At 67.7% G+C, this 25,112-nt stretch overlaps 1 protein-coding gene across 6 annotated transcripts in view; it reads left to right on the top strand.

Annotated features, from left to right (window-relative positions):
• Window positions 1-25,112, top strand: part of RXRA (retinoid X receptor alpha) — a 108,453-nt gene that overhangs the window by 78,504 nt on the left and 4,837 nt on the right. For all 6 annotated transcript variants that reach the window (XM_066255758.1, XM_066255757.1, XM_066255756.1 and 3 more), the window contains exons 2-6: window positions 2,860-3,125; window positions 8,605-8,755; window positions 8,906-9,085; window positions 20,157-20,326; window positions 24,856-24,985. In XM_066255758.1, the coding sequence (XP_066111855.1) occupies window positions 2,860-3,125; window positions 8,605-8,755; window positions 8,906-9,085; window positions 20,157-20,326; window positions 24,856-24,985 (897 nt within the window). The remainder of the gene's footprint in view (window positions 1-2,859; window positions 3,126-8,604; window positions 8,756-8,905; window positions 9,086-20,156; window positions 20,327-24,855; window positions 24,986-25,112) is intronic.

The following is a 25,112-nucleotide window of genomic DNA, read 5'->3' as shown; positions in this document are numbered from 1 at the left end:
CCGGCCAGCCGGCCCCTCAGCCAGACCCTCTGCCTGCCCAGCCTGCCTGGCTAGCCGGCCCCTCAGCCAGACCCTCTGCCTGCCCAGCCTGCCCTGCTAGCCGGCCCCTCAGCCAGACCCTCAGCCAGACCCTCTGCCTGCCCAGCCTGCCCTGCTAGCCGGCCCCTCAGCCAGACCCTCAGCCGGCCCCTCAGCCGCTGCAGCTGTGTGGGCTGGAAGGCCCCCTGCCCCGGGCAGGGCACTGCCTGTCCGGTGCGTTGTGCGGCTGGCCAGCGGCTCTGGGCCTCCTGGCGGACAGCAGCTCTTCCCTGTAGTTTGGGGACCGTCAGCCCCCAGGACTTCCCTGGCAGAGGGTGGGGAGAAGTGGGGAGCTGGGAGAACCCAGGAGTGACTGCTCCTTCTTGGCCCATCTCGACCCCCGGGGCTGGGGGGAAAGGTGGCAACTCCCCCCCGGGTCAGCCAGGTCCTCAGGCTTCAGGGACGTACTCCTGGGGTTGGGGCCCCTTCGTCCCTGACCCTTCAGGTCCAGCCTTTGCCCGGACACCCCAGCGGTCGCCGTGGCTCCTGTCAGTTTGGGCTCTGGTGCCGTCTGCAGCCCCTTGTGCACAGTCTGTCTTCCTTCCCTCTCTGCTGCACCTTGGGGTCAGCACGGGCTTCTGGCCCCCGTGACCAGGGAGGGCCGCCCGGGTCGCCCCGGCCTGCGCCTGCACGGTGGACCTGCCTGCCTGTCCGCACGGACCCGACGCTGAGGCTTGGGCAGGGACGGAGCTGGCTTGCAGGCAGGCCGTGGGAGGTGGACGCTCCGGGCATCCCGGCAGGGGCCTGGGCAGTAGTCGAGGTGGCCCGGCGAGGGGCCGCTGGGGAGCTCCTGGGGTCGTGCCTTCCCGGTCTGTAACAGGGGGGCGGACAGGGTGGACTGGGTCACAAAGGTTCAGTGACATCAGGATGTGCCAGTGCGTTCCAGACGCACGCGGGCAGCTGTGCTGGACACCTTTCCCTGCCTGTCCGCCCTCGTCGGCCCCGACGGAGACCCCTTGGTCCACGTATGATCCAGGCGGTCCAATGACTAATGGGTCGGCTGGCTTGCGTTCCTGGTCTTTGCCGACGAGCACTGTGGCCGTCTGGTGCTGGGATCCCTCAAGCTTCTGTTTCCAAGTTCAGTGGAGCGATTTAGTCCCAATTTTGTGAATGGTGAGGGTTTCGAGTGGAGCACAGGAGGCTTGTTTGCCAATGGAGTGAGTCAGACCGGGTACAGGGGCGGGCGGGCCCCCTGCCCCTGGCTGGCGAGGGAAACCCCGGCTCCCCTTCCTCCGGAGGGGGGCGCAAGGGAGCAAGTGCCCAGCAGGCTGGGGGCAACGGGGTGTGAACTGGTCAGTGCTCCCGGTGCTCCCGGGGGAGGGGGTGCGGCAGGGGTTCCCGTGGGACCAGCCTGCCTCGAGGGGGCCCGGCACCGTCACACAAGTTCGGAAGGCTGGAGTCAGATCCTCTGGCTGGACGGTGCGTGTCCCCCCGAGACTCAGTTTGCACAGGTGGCCGGTGTTGACGAGAGGACTTGGCATGCACAGGGACTGTCTGCTCTGGGCCTGGTGCTCCGGGAGCACTCGGGACACAGCTGCTGCTCGCTTTAGGGAGCTCAGTCGGTCTGGGGCTGCTGAGGGGTGTGGCCACGGTGTGCGCTCTGACCTGGGGTTCGTGTGGACAAAGCCGCTGCCCCGTTGTTCCCGGCTTCTCGGGAGCAGGGGTGACCGCTGCTGGCTGGCTGGCTGGCTGTCTGGGGCAGGGCCAGAGACCCTTGGCAGGTGGGAAGGCTGAGGCCCCGAGAGGGGCATGGCTTGCCCGGGGCATCCTGCCTGGCTGCAGCTCCAGCCGCCTGCTCAGGCCCACGGGCAGCGGGCAGTGAATTCCCCACCCGCCACCCACCCAAGAGCCTCACTGCTGGGGGCACTTCCCTTTGCTGAGCCCCCAGGGTGGGGTGGGGAGGCCTAACGAGCTCCCGTTGGGGCCCAGACATCCTGGAGATGAAAGGCTGTGTGTGGGAGGTCTCATCCCGTCTTCACGGGCCTGGCACACAGCCGGCCCCTCCACGAGGCCCACCCGGCAGCTCCTGGCCCCGGCTGCGTGCCTCCCGGCCCGGGCTCTCGGGGTTGGGAGTCAGAGGGTCCTGGGGGCTCTGGTGTCGTGGCCACCGCTGCTGGGGTACCGGAGCAGGCCCAGGCAGGGTGGCCTGGCAGTCAGGGGCACACACTCGGGAGGGTGCCGCGGCCGGGGCAGGTGTGAGCACAGGCCCTGTTTCTCCAGCTGAAGTGGGAAGCACCCTCACTCCCTCCTCACTCCCAGGTGTTTCTCTACACCGGGCGGGCGCGGGGATGTAGCTCTGCCCCGTAGCGGACGCTCTGGCAACATCCGTCTTCATTTTCCTGTGACTTTTCCCATTCACTTGGACGCCCGCTGGGCACATGGGCAGAGAGTTCGGCTGGCACTCCTGACTACCGGGCGTTGCGGGTGGACAGGCCTGGGGGTGTGGAGGGTTTGAGCTGCAGGCGGCTGTCTGACCTCCTTGCCCACCCGGCCAGGGTTCCGAGAGCGCCTGTGGGGGGTGGGGGTGCCCGGCCTGCTTTCCGTGGGGGGGGGGTGCCCGGCCTGCTTTCCGTGGGGGGGGGGTGCCCGGCCTGCTTTCCCGGCGTCTGCCCGGGCACCGCGGCCGCCGGCCCGGCTGGTGTGGGTGGGAGTTTTCGCTGGTGAGCCTTGCCCTGGCTGGCTTTCCCGTGTCAGGGCCTCCTGTGGTTTCTGGCTGGGGGGGGGTAGCAGGCCAGTCTGTGTGGATTCCTGACCGCCCTCCTGTGCATTCTTGTCTTGCAGACTTCTCCACCCAGGTGAACTCCTCCTCCCTCAACTCCCCCACGGGGCGGGGCTCCATGGCGGCCCCCTCGCTGCACCCCGCCCTGGGGCCTGGCCTCGGCCCCTCCCTCGGCTCCCCCGGACAGCTGCACTCGCCCATCAGCACCCTGAGCTCCCCCATCAACGGCATGGGCCCGCCCTTCTCCGTCATCAGCTCCCCGATGGGCCCCCACTCCATGTCTGTGCCCACCACGCCCACCCTGGGCTTCGGCACCAGCAGCCCCCAGGTGAGCGGGGGCGGGGCTGGGCTCCACCTGCAGGATGCCTGCGTCTGTGGACCCCCGGGGCAGGGTGCCAGGGGGGTGCGGGGCGTGGCCGACGCTGTCCTGCCCGCCTCTGGTCTGTGGGAAGCGGCGGCTCAGAGAGGCCCCCTTGGCCTGGGATGGGGGTTGAGCCTGGGTCTGGCCGACGTGTTGACTGGTGGCCCTTGGAGGTCACCAGCCAGGTTTCCTCGAAGCAGCTTCTCCAGTCCAGCAGGGCCCCTCCCTCCCATGGGGGGTTCCCTGCTCCTGTGACCCGGAGCTCTGTAGAGTAGGGACTCCGTGTTCCTTGCGCTTAAAGCCACCCCTGGGAGCCCTGTGTCCTCTCAGTGGCCCCTTGGTCCCCTCAGCCCCCTCACTTGCTTGACCTGTCTTGGGCCTGGGCCCTCCTCCCCCCTCCTGGTCTTGCTCATGCCCACGCCGGGTTGCGTCAGCAGCCCCTGCCCGCTCTGGACACGTGTCTACGTGCTGCCAGGCTGGCGCGTCCTCCGTGGTCACGTGTCCCAGCAGAGGCTTCTCTGGGACGGTCTGGCTTTGGAGTTGTTTCTGGATTAGGAAGTAGCTGGTACCTCTGGGGTCAGGCTCAGTCCAGGTCTTTTTATTCTGTGGGGACTCAGGAACCCTGGCCCACCTTCCCCTGGACACCCTGGGCTGTGAGGGGCACAGGGCGCAGCTGGGCTTTGCCACTCCTGGCTCCTGGCCGAGGTCTCATGGCCGGGTGATCTGCCTGCACCCCCGTGGGCACTCCCTCTCTGCAAAGCTCCTGCTGTCCACCTGGAGCAGGCAGGCTCCCTTTCTGCTCGCCCCGTCCAAGCCCAGGTTTGGCTGCTGGTCCCCCGTAGGTGAAGGTCGGTGGTGGAGCTTCCGTGGGCCGCCTCCAGGGGGCCTGCCGGGACAGACCCCCAGGGATGGGCACGAAGTGTGGCTTCGCTGCCCACAGGTGTTAGCCCCGTGTCCAGTGGACTCCCAAGCGCCCTGTTGGCTGTGGAGCCACACGACATCCAGGGCAGCTGCCCGCGGGCACCGCTGGGGGGTGGAGCCGGCCCACAGCCCGCTGCTGGCCCTGGTGCCGGGGGCTGTGGTGGAGAGCGGCAGAGGCTCCTCTTCCAGGGCGACCCTGTGGGTCTCTCTGCACCTGGGCGCTGGGCATCCGCGTGGGCTCCCCGTGCCCGCCCCTCACGTCCCCTGCCTTCCAGAGGCGGTCAGCGGCCCGAGGTGCTGGATGAGGAGGCTCGCTGCCTTCCTGTGTGTGGCCGTGCTATTTTTAGGGTAGCCGCCCCACTGCCGTTCTTGTCGGCCGCAAGGAGCACGCAGCAGAGGGCAGATGAAGCCTGGGACCCGGACAGCGGTGGGCGCCTGCTGGCTCCCGGAGCCCCCGAGACTCTGGCCGGTGGCCGAGGTGGCCGACTCTCTGCTGGCGCTGGTGGCCGTGAGTGCTGGTGCACGGCTGGAGCCTGCGGTGGGGATGTGCGGCGGCTGGGTCTCGGGGTGCCCACCGCTGACCTCGGGGTGCCCACCGCTGACCTCGGGGTGCCCACCGCTGACCTCGGGGTGCCTGGTGCCCCTTGACCCTGTCAGCCCGTCTGGGGGCAGGGGTGGGGCGGTTCTGGGTGGGGGGTTCAGGGCCTTCCCCACTCTGTCCTCTGCACACAGCCCAGATCCTGGCACCGACAGATGCCTGTTGGGTCCAGGCCGCTGGGGAGCGAAGGGTCCAGGGCCCTTCAGGTTGTTGAGGGAACCTGGGCAGGCGTGGGGCCTGGAGGGGCAGGGGGAGACCGCACGGGTGTGCCGGACGTTCCCTGAGGTCCCGCTGGTCAGCTCTTGGTCTGGCCGTCCATGGTGGTTGGGCTGCGCTTGGCTTGGCTTTTGCCTGAGCCCCGTGCTCACCCTCTGGACGGGGCCCTGACCCCTGCCTGCCCCCGGAGCCGAGTTTGGCTTCCCGGCTCTAGCAGTTTGTCTTGGAAACCTGGGGTTCCCCCTATTCGTGGGAGTGTGGGTGAGTTCGGGGGGGTGTGCCTTCACCCCCTGATCCCACACTGCAGCTGCAGTTCGAGCTGTGGGGACCAGCGAGGCTCTCTGCCTTCTGCTGTCGGGAGGGCCCGGCGCTCTGCCGCGCCTGCGTGCTCGAGTCTGTGGCTGGGGAGGGCCGTCCACACGCCCGAGGCCACCTCACTTGACCCTGCCTTGCAGGGAGTGGTGCTGGGGTCTGGGCCGAGCCAGACCCCGCCGTAGGCGCTGGCACCGAGCTGTCCCCATCTCTCCTCAGGTCTGGGGGCTCCACCCGGTGCACAGGGCCCCGGGAGCGTCCCCCTCACACCCCAGAGCTCACCCACAGTGCCGGGCACGCGTGGGCACCTTAGTGTCCAGGCCTCGCCAGCCCAGCAAAGCCTCCCTGGTGCAGGACCCGCCCAGGCCCAGTGGGGTGGCCGGTGCTGCCTGCTGCAGGCACCGTGGCTGTGAGGATTCAGCGGCCCCCCTGCGGCCAAGGGCCCCACACAGGGTTAGCCCTGCTCTGACGGGCAGGTGGAGGACAAGGCCGGCTCTTGGCGCAGGGCAGGCCCGGAGCCTCCCGTGGGCGAGGGCTTCCCCCACGAGGGCCGGTGGGGGGGTCCTGCCCTGTGCTGGGCCAGGCAGGGCGTGGTGGGTGTGGAGGAGAAGCTGGGGAGAGATGGGCAGGGGACCGGGTGGGGCGTCGGTGAGGTGGCTGGATCATTTAGTAAGTGCTGTGGACTCCAGCGGGAACTGAAATCCAGGCCCAGGATGTGAAAGGGGAAACGGCCCCTCTCTCGTCCACACCAGGGAGTCTTCGGGCTCCAGCCCCGGGCTGTTGGTGCGCTGGGTTTCCTAGGAGACGGGGTGGGGCGCAGCAGGGCAGCATCCCTGTGGATGGGGGTGACATGGCCACACGGGGCCGCGGGGGCTGCCCGAGCTCTGTTCTGGGAGCTGTGAACCCCAAGGCCCAGCAACTTGGAGCTGAGGCTGGGGGAGCGTCACTCGCTGGTGGCAGCTGAGTCCCCCGTAGCTGTCCCTGGTGGCCACGGGGACTGCCTAGCGGTTGAGATGGAGAGCAAGTGAGTGGTCAGGGCCTGCAGAGGGGCCTGCAGAGGGGGCTGCAGAGAGGGGCCTGCAGAGGGGGCTACAGCTCGCCTTCACCTCCCCCACGGCGGGGTGTCTCCCACGGTGGGACGTCCTAGGGCTCCCCAGCTCTGACCGACCGTGGTGCTCAGGGATGCTGAGCCCAGGAAGGCTGACCGTCACAAACCTCTCTGTGCTGCCTGCTGTGCCTTCCCTGCCTCGGTTTACCTCGGGCCGGCCCCGGCCCCCAGGCCCTGCATGCAGGGGGCAGGTAGCCCGTGGGAGAGGAACACCCACCTGGTTTGGGTGACTACATACAGCAAGAGGGGGTGTTCCCGCTCTTTCCCTCGGGGCCGCCGGGCTGACCCAGCAGTATCGGGGTCCCCCCTCGGGGGTGGCGGCGGCCTGGGAGAGGCCCCCTCTCACAAGTCCTCCTGGCTGTCACCTCAGGGCCTGCCCTTGGCCTCTGGTGCTGTCCCCTCCGCCCCCCACCCCACCTCCGGACTGTTTGGTCGGACAGCCCTCTGCCGGGGACGCCTGCCTTCCGTTGTCCGGGCAGGGTGGCGGCCCCTCCTCCCAGAGGTCCGTGCGTGAATGGGGCTGCGACTCGGGCTCCGTTGACGCGACCCAGGGGCTGGTCAGTCACCCCAGCAGCAGGCCTCGGGCGGGTACGCCTGGCACCCGGCTGTGACAGGAGGAACCCCAGGCTTAGAGTGTCACTTCTCCAGAGTCACACAGTGGGGGGAGCAGGCAGAACCTGCAGCCCAAGCGGCCCCCGCCCCTGCCCTCGGACTGGCGGCCCTGTGCAGGTGCCATGGTGGGCGGGGTCCCTGAGGGGCTCTCCCTTCTGCAGCGAGCCGGTCACCTCTGTGCCCACCACCCGCTGTCTCTGAGGCCCCGGCCCACTCCACCACGGAGCGCTGTGTGCGCGCGACCGTGCCTGAGGCCGAGCCTCCGTGTGTGTCCACGGCTGGGGAACGGGTGGGAGGAGGCGGTCCCCCGAGGGAGCCCCATGCTGTGGGGGGTTGGCGTGCGCTTCCCAGGGCACAGGGGCGGTTGGCACCCTCCCTGCCTTGCCTTCTCAGTCCCCTGTCGCTTGGGACACGCCCCTGCCTCCCGCAGACAGCGCCCGGGGGCGGGGGGAGCACCTCGCCCTGCAGGGCTGCCCTGCTCCGCCCACCTGGGCTCCTGTGTCCTGACAATCCAGCGGTCAGAGCTGGCCTCCCGGCTTCTCTGCAGCCCTGAGCCCTGCGGGGGTTGAGTGGTCACAGGGCCCCCAGCCCACCTGGGGGGAGGACGGAGCAGAGAACGGCTCCGGGGGGGGGGGGCCTGCAGATGTCACTCAGGACGGTTTCTGCTGCGTGTGCTTGGAGCACCGGGCTCTTCCTGTCCTGTGGAAACAGGGGCTGGGAGTTGGGGGCCATGGGGAAGGAGAGCGGACGAGGTTCCTGTGTCGGGCGGGGCCCGGGGCTACCAGGGGGCAGCGGCCGCCACCGCTGCCTGTCCACAGAGACAGCTGTGCGACCCAGCTTCCGCCTCTGTCGGGGGGTTTGCAGAAGTGGGGGTCCTGGGGGCCGCCCGGCTGGAGTCCAGGTGCCTGGCGAGACCGGCTGGCCCGCGGGGTGCAGCGGGAAGCACCTCCGGGCCCACAGTGCTGATGGGAGGGCCGGGGTGGGCGCGGAGGAACCAAAACTGCTGTGTCATTACAGCCTCGGCAGCTGTTGCCAGGGTGACGGGTGAGTTTCCCACGCTTCCCCTGGCGTGGCGTCAGGCTGCCGTGGCAGGGCGGACGGGGCGTGTGGAGAGGGGACAGTGTCCCTCTCGGCGGATGCGGGGGGGTGTGTGTGTGTCTGTTCCTCTCTCCATGAGACACGTGATCGGAGACCCTGCTCTGGCCCCTCTCTCCCCACGCCCCACCCCCACCCTGAGGCCCTGGCAGTGTGGTCCCCGGGTAGACCCCCACTCTCCTCAGTGCCCCCCTGTGTGTCGGGGATCCCCAAGGTGCCCGGTTCCCTGGGAGGACATGGAGCTCACGCTGGCCTATCAGGGGGCGTCCAGTGAGGGGAGGCGCTTCTTTAGGTGGGGCGCGGGGCAGGGTCTTCACGGGCCCCCTGCTGAAGCCGGGGTCGGCGGTGGGAGGTGGAGCGGAGCACGGGGGTGGGGGGTGTCGGGGGCCGGGGTCCCACTGGTGCTCCCAGCTGCTCCCCGCTGCGGCCCGGGGTGGGCAGGCCCCGCTGAGCCTCAGTTGCTCTCTCTGTGAAGTGGGGGTGCGACCTGCTTCACTGCTGTGGGGATTGGTGTGCGGGGGGCAGGGGCTGCGCCCTTGGGGTCCCCGCACGTGCCGGTGCTGAGCCTGGTGCTCCCTCCTCAGCTCAACTCGCCCATGAACCCCGTCAGCAGCACCGAGGACATCAAGCCCCCACTGGGCCTCAATGGCGTCCTCAAAGTCCCGGCCCACCCCTCAGGGAACATGGCGTCCTTCACCAAGCACATCTGTGCCATCTGTGGGGACCGCTCCTCAGGTAGGCCGCCTGGCGCAGCGGGACCGCGGGGCCCTGGGGCGGGTGGCCGGCAGCAGCAGGCCAGGACGCGGGCGGCCGCGGTGGGGGCGGGAGCTCAGGGCCCACGCCCACCCACCCACCGTCCGCGCCCGCCCATCTGCCTGCCCGCAGGCAAGCACTACGGCGTGTACAGCTGCGAGGGCTGCAAGGGCTTCTTCAAGCGGACGGTGCGCAAGGACCTGACCTACACCTGCCGGGACAACAAGGACTGCCTGATCGACAAGCGGCAGCGGAACCGCTGCCAGTACTGCCGCTACCAGAAGTGTCTGGCCATGGGCATGAAGAGGGAAGGTAGGCTCCCCGGGGCCCCGCCTCCCCGAGCGCAGTACTGCCGCTACCAGAAGTGTCTGGCCATGGGCATGAAGAGGGAAGGTAGGCTCCCCGGGGCCCCGCCTCCCCGAGCGCAGTACTGCCGCTACCAGAAGTGTCTGGCCATGGGCATGAAGAGGGAAGGTAGGCTCCCCGGGGCCCCGCCGCCCCGAGCGCAGTACTGCCGCTACCAGAAGTGTCTGGCCATGGGCATGAAGAGGGAAGGTAGGCTCCCCGGGGCCCCGCCGCCCCGAGCGCAGTACTGCCGCTACCAGAAGTGTCTGGCCATGGGCATGAAGAGGGAAGGTAGGCTCCCCGGGGCCCCGCCGCCCCGAGCGCAGTACTGCCGCTACCAGAAGTGTCTGGCCATGGGCATGAAGAGGGAAGGTAGGCTCCCCGGGGCCCCGCCGCCCCGAGCGCAGTACTGCCGCTACCAGAAGTGTCTGGCCATGGGCATGAAGAGGGAAGGTAGGCTCCCCGGGGCCCCGCCGCCCCGAGCGCAGTACTGCCGCTACCAGAAGTGTCTGGCCATGGGCATGAAGAGGGAAGGTAGGCTCCCCGGGGCCCCGCCGCCCCGAGCGCAGTACTGCCGCTACCAGAAGTGTCTGGCCATGGGCATGAAGAGGGAAGATAGGCTCCCCGGGGCCCCGCCGCCCCGAGCGCAGTACTGCCGCTACCAGAAGTGTCTGGCCATGGGCATGAAGAGGGAAGGTAGGCTCCCCGGGGCCCCGCCGCCCCGAGCGCAGTACTGCCGCTACCAGAAGTGTCTGGCCATGGGCATGAAGAGGGAAGGTAGGCTCCCCGGGGCCCCGCCGCCCCGAGCGCAGTACTGCCGCTACCAGAAGTGTCTGGCCATGGGCATGAAGAGGGAAGGTAGGCTCCCCGGGGCCCCGCCGCCCCGAGCGCAGTACTGCCGCTACCAGAAGTGCCTGGCCATGGGCATGAAGAGGGAAGGTAGGCTCCCCGGGGCCCCGCCTCCCCGAGCGCAGGACCCCCCCCCCCCCCCGGACTGGGCAGCTCTGAGCCTTCTGGTGGCGGACGCCTCCTTGCTTGCACGCCTCGCCTCTGGGGACGGGGTGCTCACCGCCGGCGGGGCTGGTGGCCTGGCGCCCCGGATCCTCACTGAGCACCTGCTGTGTGCCAGGCGCTGGGGGTGCAGAAGAGATGGCTCTGGTCTGCACCCTGGCAGCTTCTAGTTCTGTTGGGGGACAGGTGTCGCTCAAACCTTCTTCACGGTCACAGCGTGTGGCTGCAGGGGGACAGGCAGAGGCAGAAGGACAGTGAGGGCCGGGGCTGGCAGTGGGGGCTGGGCTGGGAATGGGAGCTGGGGCGGCGGGTACTGTCCAGCCAGGGGACAGTCGAGGGGGCCCTAGTGAGGACAGGGGATTCTGGAGGCTGTCAGATGTCCCCAAGCCTGCTGGACGCCAGGGTTGAGCTGTGCTCTCCGTCCTGCAGACCTGGCGGGGTGACTCCCGGCGGCCAGGGGGTGGGAGCGACTGGACTCCAGCCGCCAGCCTCTCAGCCTCGAGTCTGTGAGCCCATCTTACTGAGAGCGTGTCAGGGGTGGGATGGGGTCAGGGGTTAGCGCGAAGGTCAGTCCCCTGAGGTCACTGAAATGTCAGGCGGTGCAGCCAGACCTGGGTCCGAGCCCTCAGCCCTGGCCTGCACTGTCCTCGCTCACTCCGTGCTGCCTGGGGCCTCGGTTCCCCCATCTGTCTGGTGACTCCTGTCCTCTGGGGGAGGGTCAACGTCACGCTGGCCCGTGGGGCTGGGGTCTCTCGCTCTGCTCTCTTCTTCGCTGTGGCTGGCATGAGTCCGTCTCCTTCCCACCGGCTCCTGGCTGTCCTCTTGTGGCTGCAGTTTTTATCCAGTTTCCTTACTTTATTTTATTTTTTGCTCCTTCTCAACCCCAGTTCTTGTTCAGAAACCGAAACCTCAGCTGGGCCCCGTGGTCCTGCAGGGTGAGGGGGCCCAGGGACGCTGCCCCATCTCCTTCCGTTGGCACACCCCTGGCAAGGGGCAGTGGGTCTGGGCACCGCCCCCCGCCCCCGGGGGAAGCGCAGCGGCCGCACCCCTGAGCTGGAGGGCTGGCCAGGGCTGTGCGGGGTCTGCCCGCGGGGCTTCCCCTGTCGGGATACAAGTGTCACATCACGCTTGACCGGCCCGTCCTCATGCGGGTGGAGAAGCTGAGGCCCACGTGTTCCGGGGCTTGTCCGGGTCACATGCAGGGCTGGGCCAGGACCCCGGCTCCCAGTGCAGGAGCGCCTTCTGTAGGAGATGGTGCCCGGCCCCGGCAGCTGTGGGTGCCCCGTGCTCAGTATGACTGCTCCTGAGAGACGGAGACCTGGGCTGGGGGCGGGCATGCGGTGGGCAGTGGACTGGATTGGAGCCCGGCCCGAGGGCTGGGTCCAGTGTGCTGGGGAGAGTGGGGAGGGCCCTGGCATGCGGCTCCAGGCTCCCACGCTGCAGTGCAGAGCGGGCGTGGGTCAGCATAGAGATCCCTGGCTTGCTGAGCATGCCAGTCCCGCTGCCGGTACCACGCTGGGCACCACGCCGGGTGCTGGGCACGCAGCAGTGAGCTGAGGACCTATCCACTGAAAGGCAGGGAGCATCCCGTAACCAGGCAGCCCCTCCCATGTGACATAGGGGCGGTCCAGGGCGCCATGGCAACCCCGGGGAGGCACCTGCCCCGGCCTCGGGCATCGGGCAAGGGTTGGGCGGGCAGGAGATGACCAGGCTGACGGAGGCCTGAAGAGCAGGACGGGGTTAGACCCCTCGCCCAGCAGCGGGGATAACGTGTGCGGAGGCCGAGGGTGTCAGCAGGTGGGGCACACTGCAGGCCTGGATGCCACCCTGTGCCCCAGAGGATGACCCTCTCCAGGTCCCTGGGATTGTCCAGGAAACTCTGGCCTCTTCCTAAGGTCCCCCTGAGCCTGTTCACCTGAGAGCCTGGTGTCATCACACGCCAGCTTCCTGTCCCCTGGGGGCCTGGGGGAGACGGGGGTGTTGTGTTTCATCCCAGTGGAGCCTCAGGCCGGGCTGGGGAGACCTGTCCCCTCGGGCCTGGGGGAGACGGGGGTGCTGTGTTTCATTCCAGTGGAGCCGCAGGCCGGGCTGGGGAGACCTGTCCCCTCGGGCCTGGGGGAGACAGGGGTGCTGTGTTTTATTCCAGTGGAGCCGCAGGCCGGGCTGGGGAGACCTGTCCCCGGCCTGACCCTTGCCTGGGCCCGCTGGTGACTGGGGATCTTGTCACAGCGGCTGTGAGGAGCGCCATCAGGGTACAAGGTGTTGCTGCCCCCCCCCGACTCCGCACACTGTCTCTCACCTGGGATGCTGGGGGGTCTCTCTCACCCGGGCTTCTGGGGTCTCTCTCACCCAGGGCGCTGGGGGGTCTCTCTCACCCGGGGTGCTGGGGGATCTCTCTCACCCGGGCTGCTGGGGGTCTCTCTCACCCGGGGCGCTGGGGGGTCTCTCTCACCCGGGCTGCTGGGGTCTCTCTCACCCGGGGCGCTGGGGGGTCTCTATCACCCGGAGTGCTGGGATCTCTCTCACCCAGGGCGCTGGGGGTCTCTCTCACCCGGGGCGCTGGGGGGGGGGTCTCTCTCACCCGGGCTGCTGGGGGGGTCTCTCTCACCCGGGGCGCTGGGGGGTCTCTCTCACCCGGGCTGCTGGGGTCTCTCTCACCCGGGGCGTTGGGGGGGTCTCTCTCACCCGGGCTGCTGGGGTCTCTCTCACCCGGGGCGCTGGGGGGGTCTCTCTCACCCAGGGCGCTGGGGGGTCTCTCTCACCCGGGCTGCTGGGGTCTCTCTCACCCGGGGCGCTGGGGGGTCTCTCTCACCCGGAGTGCTGGGGTCTCTCTCACCCGGGGTGCTGGGGGGTCTCTCTCACCCGGGCTGCTGGGGTCTCTTTCACCCGGGGCGCTGGGGGGTCTCTCTCACCCGGGGCGCTGGGGGGTCTCTCTCACCCGGGCTGCTGGGGTCTCTCTCACCCGGGGTGCTGGGGGGGTCTCTCTCACCCGGGGTGCTGGGGGGTCTCTCTCACCCGGGCTGCTGGGGGGTCTCTCTCACCCGGGCTGCTGGGGGGTCTCTCTCACCCGGGCTGCTGGGGTCTCTCTCACCCGGGCTGCTGGGGGGTCTCTCTCACCCGGGCTGCTGGGGGGTCTCTCTCACCCGGGGCGCTGGGGGTCTCTCTCACCCGGGCTGCTGGGGGGTCTCTCTCACCCGGGGCGCTGGGGGTCTCTCTCACCCGGGGCGCTGGGGGGTCTCTCTCACCCGGGGCTGCTGGGGGTCTCTCTCACCCGGGGCGCTGGGGGGTCTCTCTCACCCGGAGTGCTGGGGTCTCTCTCACCCAGGGCGCTGGGGGGGTCTCTCTCACCTGGAGTGCTGGGGTCTCTCTCACCCAGGGCGCTGGGGGGTCTCTCTCACCCGGGCTGCTGGGGTCTCTCTCACCCGGGGCGCTGGGGGGTCTCTCTCACCCGGGGTGCTGGGGTCTCTCTCACCCGGGCTGCTGGGGGGTCTCTCTCACCCGGGCTGCTGGGGGGTCTCTCTCACCCGGGGCGCTGGGGGTCTCTCTCACCCGGGGTGCTGGGGTGCTGTCCCCACGCCTCATAGGCGGGGTGTTTTAGAAGGTCTCGGCCAGCGTGCGTGGCTGTTCCCTTCTGGCCTCCGCGCTCCATTCTGACAGACGGGGCTGCTGCTTCCGGCACTCTGAGAGGCAGCGTGGGCCCCAGGCCTGATTTGTGGCCGTTTGATAAATACCTGGTCCGTCTAGGGCCGCCCCCTCCCCTCTCCTCCTCCTGGTTTACGGCAGCAGTGTGCAGGGAAGCTCTCATACCCCAGACGCTGGGGCGCGAGACTGGCCTCCCTGCTCGTCCATGTCCCCAGGCCCTGTCCCCGGGCATGCAGCTCCCCAGGGAGGTGGTGGCTGGTCACGATTCTTGGCACGTGAGCGGCAAAGTCCCCAGCTGTCCTCTAGAGGGGTCAGCCGTGGCCCCAATGCAGTCCCTGCAGGGGGCTTCACGGTGTCCTGGGACAAATGGCCCAGAGGGGTCAGGCGACATGCCCCCCCCCCCCGGCCCACACCTGTCATGCGGCCTAGCTGGGTGACGGGCACTGCCCTCAGACCCTGGAAATGGTCCTGGGACACAGCTCCTCCTCTCTGCTGTTCCGAGCAAACCTCTTCTGTAAGGAGGACTTCCTGGCAGTGGTGGCGTTGCCGGCCACGAGTTGGGGCAGTGTGACACCCTTGGGTGATGGGGGCCAGGTGTGCCGACCTGAAGCACCCTCAGCCAGGAGCATATAGGGTGTGAGCTGTAGGCTCCCAGAGCCAGCTCCGGGGAGCCCCTGTGCTGAGGCGTATGGTCACGCCCGTTACAGGTGAGGAAACTGAGGCTCGCACACGGGCAGCACTGCCCAGTGAGTGGTGGGGAGGGGCAGCTCAGGGCTGGCACTGGGCTGGCTGACCACACGGGGGGAGTCCGGGAGGTTCCTGCTCGGACCGATGAGACCCCACCTCCTGGGCTACCGAGGGTGCCGCACACTGATAGCATCGCTGTTGGGTGAGGGCAGGTCTGTAAGCTCAAGCAGCTGCCAGGGACTCACTCGTTCCACAGCATTCCCGGGGGTGGGGGGCGGCCCATGTGGGAAACGCCATCGGTCCAGCCCTCTGCCAGGCTGAGCCGGGCCTGCCAGCTGGGGCGTGTGGCACAGGGCTCAGGGGCCACCTGGCCTGATGGGGAAGGCAGGTCCCGGGCTTGGGGTTTCCCAGTCTGAGCAGGAGACCTGGCCCCACCTGGGGTGACACCGGCCCAGGCTAGAAGCAGAAGCGGGTTTAACAGCGGGGCCCCGACTTCTGAAGGGCCCCGCAAAACCCTAGCTTGATGCTTTGTGTGTGTGTGTGTGTGTGTGTGTTTTTCCAAGGTTGGAAATGGGGAGGCAGTCAGACAGACTCCCGCATGCGCCCGACCGGGATCCACCCGGCACGCCCACCAGGGGGCGATGCTCTGCCCATCGGGGGGGGGGGGTAGCTCTGTTGCAACCAGAGCCATTCTAGCGCCTGGGGCAGAGGCCATGGAGCTGTCTTCAGCTCCTTGGGCCAACTTTGCTCCAATGGAGCCTTGGCTGCAGGAGGGGAAGAGAGAGACAGAGAGGAAGGAGAGGGGGAGGGGTGGAGAAGCAGATGGGCGCTTCTCCTGTGTGCCCTGGCCGGGAATCGAACCTGGGACTCCTGCATGCCAGGCCGACGCTCTACCACTGAGCCAACCAGCTAGGGCTGACACTTTTCCATGACACCAAATTTGGTTTCTTAGGTGCAATTTTTACTTGAATAGTACATAATATTTTTTACTTGCTTAAAAAAAGATTAGTGTGTATTTTTATTTTCCCTGTTTCTCTCTTTTTTTTTAATTTAAGGAGCCCAATATATTCTTCTGCACCTGGGGCCTCAGCTGACCTTAATCCGCCTCTGGCTAGAAGGGGCACCCTGCTGCCCCATCGCTCTCTGCTTCCTCCTCCAGGAAGCCCTCTCCCTGTTTCCTTCCTCCCTCTCTGTTTCCTGTGCCCCGTCTCCAGACCCTGAGGGCCTGGGGTGTGGAAGCAGCAGTGCCTGGTGTGTGTGCATGTGTGTGTGCGTGTGTGTGCACAGGTACGCATCCCCACACACGGCTGCTGTAGGGAAAGAGTCCCGCTGGGTTCAGGTGCCTCCCTGCCATCACTGGGCAAGTGACCTTGCTCCTCTGGGCCTCAGTGTCCTCACGTGCCCAGTGAGGGGATCGGCAAGATGCCCCCAGCACAGCTTGTCGGGAGGAACATGGTGGGAGGCAGCGCTGTGCCTGCTGGTGGGGTTGGGGAGCAGTTTCCACGGACACGCCTGTGGGAGCACGTGTGAGTCACATGGTCACTGTCACCTGCAGACTCCTTGTCCTGGGTGGAGCCCCTTAAGTGAAGGAGGGACGTGTCCTCTTAAGCTCAAGAGACCCTAGCTCGCCATGTGACCTCTGTCAGGGCGCCCCCCTCCGCGGGCCTCAGTTGTCCCGGCCCTTAGATGGGGTGGCTGGGCCAGAGCCTTTTGGTGACGTTCAGTCCTGCCTCTCCCGGGGGCCATGTAAGGGACAGAGGGGGGTCCCAGAGGGCTGGCAGTGCACAAAGGACAGGAGGCAGCAGGGCTAAGGTGCCCGCCAACCAGGACGCCCCCCTTTCCACCAGCCAGGGTGGGTGGCCGTGGGCACCGTGGCAGGGGTGGGGTGTCCCGCTCTGGCTGAGGGGCTAAGTCAGCAGGTCTCCTGATGTTGGGGACCCTGGTTGTGTTGGAGGGTGGAGTTCCCTTCCCCAGGCTGTTTGGCTGCTGGAGGGGGGGGGTCTTCCCAGGGGTCCCCAGCCTCCTCTGCCCACTGTGCCTACCAGGCCCTGTCTTACCAGATGTCTCCTGCCCGAGGCATTCGGTGCCAGTGGAAGGCAAGTCTAACAGGACTCTGTCTAGAAGGTGACCCACCTGGCAGCTCTCCTGGTCCCCTGCTGCCTATAAATAAAACCGTGACGTCCATATGACGCTGCCCGAGCCGCCAGGCCCTGCGTGGCTCCACAGCGCCATGGCTGGTTGGTTCTCGGCCGCGCTCCTGCGCCCCTGCCTGGTCCTCCAGGTGGGCACTGCCCCCAGGCCCTGAGCGCACCTGGGCCCCCTGCATGCCGGGGCCACCTGGAGGGGGAGGGAGCCCCGTGAACAGGCCGCACTGTGGGGAGCGTGGGCGGCCAGGTGACGGTGCCGTGAGCCTCTCTGGGCGCCTCCTCATGGGCCCAGCCTGGAGGCGGGTGCTGCCACCCTCACTGGGGCTGAGGAAGCTGGGGACAGAGAGGCCACACGGCTGTGAGGGGCAGAGCAGGGTCTCGGGTTGGGGGTGGGGTCTGGGCCATCAGACCTCGGAGAGCCTGCTGCTTTACGCTGCCCACTGTCCTGAGAGTTCGGCCACGCCCCTTTGGCTGTCTGTCTATCTGAGCCTCAGTTTCCCCACCTGATAAAATGAAGTGGCTGAACTAGGCCACGTGCTTCTCAGCTGGGTCCTGTCTCTGAGGCTTTAGGGTTCTGTGTAGGGCACAAACCTTGGAGACTCCATCCTCGGGGCCTCAGGGGCATGGACCTGTCTGGGTTCTGGGTCTCCATCACCACTGAGGCTGGCCCAGTCAGTGTGTGTAGCTGCCTCCTGGCTGGTCGGCTCTGCTGGCTTGTTACCGTGTTTGTTGTGACGGAGGGTGACCCAGCGCTCCCCCACGTGGAGGGTCCGAACCCGGCAGCCTCTGCAGCGGCCCCGTGGGCTCCGGGCCATCTGCCCGCCAGCTTGAGCTCCCCACCCCGCCCCCGCCTGCCCTCAGACTTCCCGCAGAGCCAGGCTTGCAGAAACTTGGCCTCCAGGCCTCCTGCCTGGCTCCCTGGCCCAGCTGGTCCCCGGTTCAAGGTGCAGCCTCTCCCTGAGTCTCTCAGCACGAGGACACAGTCCCTCCCTCGAGTCGGTCCTCTGGGTCTTGGAGAGCCAGCCCCTGCCGTGTGGACACAGGGAGGACACGGGGCCCCGGAGAGGGGCCTGGTTGGGTCCCAGCACCTCTTGAGTGGCCGTCGGAGGGGGCCTGTCTAGAAGCACTTGGCTGTAGGTGGCAGGAAGCTGTTGACAGGGACACCACGGCTGTGTGGCAGCGTGACGGGTCACCTAGCAGGCCCGGGGGAACCCCCTCGCACGAGCAGGGAGCCTGACACCTCCAGCCTGGAGGAGGGAACGTGGGTGTGCCAAGTCCCGAGAGAGGGCTGCTCACTGAGGACTGTGGCCTTCGCAGAAAGTGGCTACTGAGACGCGGTGGGTGGGGCCAGAGCCGTGGGCACCCCCCCTCCCCTCCCTCCTTCCTTCCCTCCGGCACTGGCCAAACACCTGCAGAAGCCAAGGGGGCCAGGGTGTGGGCCAGGCTGCCTGGAGCTCTGGCCCTTGGAGCCAGGGCAGGGGGCTGGGTCTGGCGGTGCAGAGGTGGGCCTGTGGCAGCCAGTGTAGGCGAGGATGGGGTGGGGGGACTGTGTCTGCCCCACAGAGGCCTCTGGGGAGGGTGTGGGGAACGAGCCTGTCTGAGGCCAGCGGGCAGTGGTGCGTGGGAAGGCCCGGGAGGGGCTGCAGCTCATGGGGAGGGGAGGCGTGGGGCTGGTCTAGGGTGTAAACCAGGACCGGCCAGAAATAGGGCAATCCAGGTGGGGTCAGGCTGGGCAGAGGGAGGGAAGGCGGGAGGCAGCAGCATCTGGCCTGGGGGGCATCTTTGGGAGGCCTGAGGCCCCTCTGCTGAGCCCCCACCTCCAGAGCTGGTGGAGGCCGGCCAGAGGGCCAGAGCCAGCAGCTGTGCGTCAGCTGGCCTGAGCACACACCTGTGCAGGACGTGCCTGGGCCCCAGGGGTGCCTCCCTGCGAACGTCCTCCCCGCGGGGGCCCCCAGAGGCCCCGGTTCATCAGGGCCTGGGGGGGGGTGCGCTCAGGATGGCCCCCAGGGAGGGGAGGAGGTAGCTGCGAGGGGCCGGGTCCGAGTGGGGTGGGCTGCGGGCGCGCCCCCTGCCTTGGTGGGGCCCAGCATGCGGATGCTGGAGGTCTGCAGAGGGCATGGCTGACTCTGGGCTGCGAGGTCCACGCTCAGGTATGGTGAGGGGCCCCAGGGGCTGCGCGCAGGGCACCGTGACCCCCTGAACTGGTCCGGGAGTCGGGCTGCACGGCGGCTCACGCCCTTGCCCGTGCCCTCTCCCAGGGCCGACGGCCGCCAGCGCCCACCCTGTGTCCCCACAGCCCTGGTGCTCCTGCAGGGGTAAGCCGCCCGTGCCACTGAGGTGCCAGGGGGGACCCAGGCCTGGCCTGGGGGCTCTTCCAGCGCATCCCAGCGCAGGACGGCTCCACCTCCTACCAGGAGCCTTGTGGACCGGGGTGCAACCCGAGGGGGCTGGCCCAGCTCTGCCTGTGCTGGTCCTCCCAGGGTCTGGGGGCCCTGGGTTTGAGCCAGGGGCTCTTTCCAGGACCTTCCTTGCAGCAGGGCGGGCGTGTGCACAGAAGTGTCTACACAGCGTTCCACAGGTTGCCCCGCCCAGGCTCCCCCCCAGGGGTCCCGAGAAGCCGGGGGTCTTGCTTGGGGTGGGAGCCGAGGAGCCGGGCCTGAGGAGGCCAACGGTGTCCTGGGACTCAGCAGGGCAGGACCTCAGGAGGGTGGGCTCGGGCGGGCTCAGGGGAGGACTGCTCGTCCCGGCGCTGGTCCTGCCACACCGTGGCATCCGGGCGTCCCTGGGAGGCCCAGCCCTGACCCGCCAGCCAGCTCCGCTGCAGCGCTGCTGTGTGGGCAGCCCCTCCAGCCCCGTGTCAGCCTCAGGCCGTGGCTCTCCCCTCTGTCTAAGGTCCTTGGTGCCCCCAGCAGAGGAGGGGGTGGGATGTGGGTCAGCTCGGGAGGCTGCAGGGGCCCCAGGAGCCGCCTGGGTGCTCTAGGTGGGCTTGACGGTTTGGCTCTGGTTCATGTTGGTTTGGGCTTGCCGGTGACTTCAGGGAGGTCCTGGCCGCCTCCTGGGCAAGGGCGTCTTGAGCCGCATGGGCTTTGAAGTCCAAGGTCTTTAAACACCCTGTGTGGGGGCCCTGGCCTCCTTGGCTTTTCTACCGCGTGGGTCTGTTTGGGAAGAGAGTTGAAGTGAGCTCCTTCTTCGTCTCCTCCCATGGGGTTCTCTCCCTAGGCTCCCTGAAGCCAGGCCGCCTCCTGACTCCCCCCGAATCTAGTCAGCCCTCCACACATCTCTTCTCTGGCTCTGGGCCTTTGCACGTGCTAACTCCTCTGCCTGAACTGGTATCCCTGTGCTTCTGGCTCCTCAGTCTCATTGCCCCTTCTTTCGGGAAGCCTTCCTGGGTTTGCCTCAGCCCATGGTTCGTCAAAGCCCTTCCGTCTCTCTGTTGGGATCCCTGCTGAGCAGTCAGGTCTATGAGACCCAGGCCCCACCTGCCCCGGCAGGTCCCGGTGGGCCCACTGGTGGAATGAGCTAGTGAGAGGCAGGCATGCTCTGTGTCTCAGCCGTGCAGGAGGAGCGGCAGCGGGGCAAGGACCGGAACGAGAACGAGGTGGAGTCCACAAGCAGCGCCAACGAGGACATGCCGGTGGAGAAGATCCTGGAGGCCGAGCTGGCGGTCGAGCCCAAGACGGAGACGTATGTGGAGGCCAACATGGGGCTGAGCCCCAGCTCGGTGAGTGCCGCCCTCCTCCTGCCTCCCCCTGCGGCGTCGGGGACCGTGGGCCCGGGTGAGCGCGCTTGGACGGAGGACCCCGTCAGCCCGGGCCCTGCTGAGGAGGCCTACGGCCGAGCCCCGCGGGTGTGTGGCTTGTGGAGCCCGAGTGGACACCTGGGCTTTGCACTGACCTTCCTGCTTCATGTTGTCTCCGGTCCATTGCCAGCCGGGCGTCGGGCTGTGTCTGCCCCAGGTTTGCGGGCAGCATCGTGTGTAGACTTCATCTTTGTCTCCCATCCATTTTTCCCCTGGCTCCCAGACACACCCTGCTCATCTCTCCTACCCTAACCCCAGGGCCTTTGCACACGCTGCCCCTGCCGACTCCTCAGGCTTGAGTCTTAGTGAGGGTGTCGCTTCTTCAGGGAGCCCCTTTCCTTGGGGTTGTCCTCATGCCCCTGCCCAGGTGGATTCAGCCCAGACCTTTCCCTTCTCGGCTCCTAGCACACAGTGATCACATGGTGGTGTGTGTGGTGAGCGAATTCTCATTTGTCACCATGACGCTGAGGGTGGCATCCAAGCTGTCCCTCACTGCCCTCCTTCAGTCAGAGACAGTGACACACCTCCCTGGGGGTGAGTGCTCACACATGGCCCGCACCCCCAGTCTAAGAGAGTGGGGGTCCCCCCTTACCTGCTCATGAGGCTCCAACAGGCAGAGACCCCCTGCCTCCCGCCCTTCTTCCTGCGCTCCACGATGTGTCGCCCGACTCTTGAAACCCTGTGACCCTGGACAGTGCTGCCTGGCCTGAGGTCCACCTCTCTAGGCCCAGGGAGGGGAGGGAGAGGCCAGCTGTGAGGGTTTCATGATCTTAGCAGAAACGCCAAAAAAAACCAACCATCGGGTGATTGGGGAAGGGCTGCGAACTTTTAATTCTGTCAAGTAAGGACATTACTTGGAAAGAGCAATGCTGGCATCTGCTCCCCACGTGGCTGCAGGGGAAGGTGGTTGGAGCTGCAGAGACAGGCGTCTGGCGGAGTTCAGGGCATCCCCTGGGCGCACCCGGGGTCCACGAACAGCACGCGCCCGCCCTCTCGCTCGTGTCTGCCCGCGTGCCGGGGCTTCCCGTGGGCCGGCGCGGGTCCCCTTCCCTCAGAGTGGTTGGAGGCCCAGGAGGCCCCGCCGGTGCTTCGTGGGCCCTGCAGGAGCCTGGGGCCTCTGCCCACTCGGGCCCACGGAGTTCATTACATGTGCGTTGTAGAGGCCTGTCTGTCTGAGTGGGCGTCAGGGCTTGGAGACGGGTGTTTGCTGGAGTGTCCCTCCCAGCCCCTGCCTGACAGGGGGCCCCCCAGGCCCAGCCCTGTTCCTCCTGTGCAGGTCACATTGCCCGTGTCCCTTGTCCCCCACATCCTGTCTTGACCCATCCCAGGGGTACAGCAGACGGGTAACCTGGGTGCCCCACTTCCAGGGCCCGGCCTGCTTGGGGTCCCCGGCTGACACCTGTCCCCGTGGCTCCGGGTGCCCTGCTCGGCACCCCCCGGCCCTGCTGAACCTGGTCGCCCCGGTGCCAGCTTGCCCCTCGGCCGGCCCTCACGCAGCCCAGAGCGCTGAGACTGCGCTTTGCTCCTGGGCAGGTGGTTTCCGTAGGGAAGCTCTTCTGAGGAGCCCCAGCCGTGTGGGTTCTGGAATGGGGGCTCCCTGTGTCTGCCCGGCGTCCAGCTGCCGGCCCCTTCGCTGCGCGGGACCCAGAGGGTCTGCCATCCAACCCCACTGGCCGGGATGGGGAGCAGGGTCACCTGAGGCCCGCCTGGTTTCCTCGTCTGTGGGAGTGACCGGGAGTCCCCTGCTGGCTAGAGCTTTCGGGAACAGCCTCTGTTGCCACCCCGTCCATCTGTGTGACACTTCTGTGTCTGGCGGGAGGAAAACATGGGAGGAGCTGGGAGCGCCCACCGGCTGGGCCACGGTGACCCCAGAACCCGAGCCCAGCCCCCAGCACCATCCAGGTCTCGGCTTCTTCCTCAGTGACATGGGGTCACCTACCCCCTGCCCCTGCAGTAGGGCCGACTGAGTCACAGGATGGGTGGTCTTTCTGTGGCTACTGTAGCAAGTGACCCCCACCTGAGTGCTTAAGACAGCACAGACTTGAGGGTCTAACACTTGTCAAGGTCAGAAGTCTGGAAACAGCCCACGAGAGTGAAGGCAATGTGTCAGCCCGGCTGGTCCCCCTGGACGCTGGTCCCCCCTGGAGGCTGGTCCCGCTGGAGGCTGGTTCCCCCTGGACGCTGGTTCCCCCTGGAGGCTGGTTCTTCCTGGAGGCTGGTCCCCCCTGGAGGCTGGTCCCCCCTGGAGGCCGGTCCCCCTTGGAGGCTGGTCCCCCTGGAGGCTTGTCCCCCTTGGAGGCTGGTTCTTCCTGGAGGCTGGTCCCCCCTGGAGGCTGGTCCCCCTTGGAGGCTGGTTCCCCCTGGACGCTGGTTCCCCCTGGAGGCTGGTTCTTCCTGGAGGCTGGTCCCCCCTGGAGGCTGGTCCCCCCTAGAGGCCGGTCCCCCTGGAGGCTGGTCCCCCTGGACGCTGGTCCCCCCTGGAGGCTGGTCCCGCTGGAGGCTGGTCCCCCCTGGACGCTGGTCCCCCCTGGAGGCTGGTTCTTCCTGGAGGCTGGTCCCCCCTGGAGGCTGGTCCCCCCTGGAGGCTGGTCCCGCTGGAGGCTGGTTCCCCCTGGACGCTGGTTCCCCCTGGAGGCTAGTCCCCCTGGAGGCTGGTCCCCCTGGACGCTGGTTCCCCCTGGAGGCTGGTCCCCCTGGAGGCTGGTCCCCCTGGAGGCTGGTTCCCCCTGGACGCTGGTTCCCCCTGGAGGCTGGTCCCCCTGGACGCTGGTCCCCCTGGACGCTGGTTCCCCCTGGACGCTGGTTCCCCCTGGAGGCTGGTCCCGCTGGAGGCTGGTTCCCCCTGGACGCTGGTTCCCCCTTGGAGGCTGGTCCCCCTGGAGGCTGGTCCCCCTTGGAGGCTGGTCCCCCTGGAGGCTGGTCCCCCTGGAGGCTGGTTCTTCCTGGAGGCTGGTTCCCCCTGGAGGCTGGTTCCCCCTGGAGGCTGGTTCCCCCTGGGGGCTGGTCCCCCTGGAGGCTGGTCCTCCCTGGAGGATGGTCCCCCTGGAGGCTGGTTATTCCTGGAGGCTGGTCCCCACTGGGGGCTGGTTCCCCCTGGAGGCTGGTTCCCCCTGGAGGCTGGTTCCCCCTGGAGGCTGGTCCCCCTGGAGGCTGGTTCTTCCTGGAGGCTGGTTCCCCCTGGAGGCTGGTCCTCCCTGGAGGATGGTCCCCCTGGAGGCTGGTTATTCCTGGAGGCTGGTTCCCCCTGGAGGCTGGTTCCCCCTGGAGGCTGGTCCCCCTGGAGGCTGGTCCCCCTGGAGGCTGGTTCCCCCTGGAGGCTGGTCCCCCTGGAGGCTGGTTCCCCCTGGAGGCTGGTTCTTCCTGGAGGCTGGTCCCCACTGGGGGCTGGTTCCCCCTGGAGGCTGGTTATTCCTGGAGGCTGGTCCCTGCTGGGGGCTGGTTCCCCCTGGAGGCTGGTTCCCCCTGGAGGCTGGTCCCCCCTGGAGGCTGGTTCTTCCTGGAGGCTGGTCCCCACTGGGGGCTGGTTCTTCCTGGAGGCTGGTCCCCCCTGGAGGCTGGTCCCCCCTGGAGGCTGGTTCTTCCTGGAGGCTGGTTCTCCTGGAGGCTGGTTCCCCCTGGAGGCTGGTCCCCCCTGGAGGCTGGTTCTTCCTGGAGGCTGGTTCTCCTGGAGGCTGGTTCCCCCTAGAGGCTGGTTCCCCCTGGAGGCTGGTCCCCTCTGGAGGCTGGTTCTTCCTGGAGGCTGGTCCCCCCCTGGAGGTTGGTCCCCCCTGGAGGCTGGTTCTTCCTGGAGGCTGGTCCCCCCCAGGAGGCTGGTCCCCCCTGGAGGCTGGTTCTTCCTGGATGCTGGTTTCCCTTGGAGGCTGGTTCTTCCTGGATGCTGGTTTCTCCTGGAGGCTGGTTCTTCCTGGAGGCTGGTCCCCCCTTGAGCCTGGTTCTCCCTGGAGGCTGGTCCCCTCTGGAGGCTGGTTCTTCCTGGAGGCTGGTCCCCCCCTGGAGGCTGGTCCCCCCTGGAGGCTGGTCCCCCTTGGAGGCTAGTTCCCTGCTGGAGGGCCTCCCCTTGGGGGCTCCTTCCTCCTGGAAGCTTCCATGCCTTCCCCCGGACCAGAGGCCTCGCGCTCTGGGTCACAGCCCGTCCCTCCAGCTTCGGGGTGGCCTTGTCCTCCCTGCTCTGTCCTCACATCTCCTCCTGACTGACCTCCTGCCTCCTTCTCTAAGGACTCCTGTGGTGGCACTGGGCCCACTGTATCATCCGGGTCCCTTCCCATCCTAAGACTGTTAACTCATTCACTTCTGCAAAGTCCCTGTGGCCGTGTGAATGTCACGGTCAAAGGGCCCGGGATTCGGACGTGGTGTCTGTGTCTGGGGGCATGCGCAGCCCCTGCCGGGCTAGCGGGGCCTGGTCCGGGCTGAGTGCTCTGTGTGCTGCTCACCACGATGCCTCCCTCACCCAGCCCAACGACCCCGTCACCAACATCTGCCAGGCGGCGGACAAGCAGCTCTTCACGCTGGTGGAGTGGGCCAAGCGGATCCCTCACTTCTCTGAGCTGCCCCTGGACGACCAGGTCATCTTGCTGAGGGCCGGTGAGTGGCAGCCTGGCGGGGCTGGGCGGAGTCATCCTGCCACGGTGGGCAGGGCTGCCCTTCTCCTCCCTGGGCCTCAGTTTGCCCCTCTGTAGAATGGGTGACCCTTGCTTTGTAGGATTGTGGT

Source organism: Saccopteryx bilineata, chromosome 2, assembly GCF_036850765.1.
Source record: "Saccopteryx bilineata isolate mSacBil1 chromosome 2, mSacBil1_pri_phased_curated, whole genome shotgun sequence".
Taxonomy (NCBI): domain Eukaryota; kingdom Metazoa; phylum Chordata; class Mammalia; order Chiroptera; family Emballonuridae; genus Saccopteryx; species Saccopteryx bilineata.
Note: the sequence above shows the minus strand (reverse complement) of the source record. Positions and strands in the feature narration are given on the sequence as shown.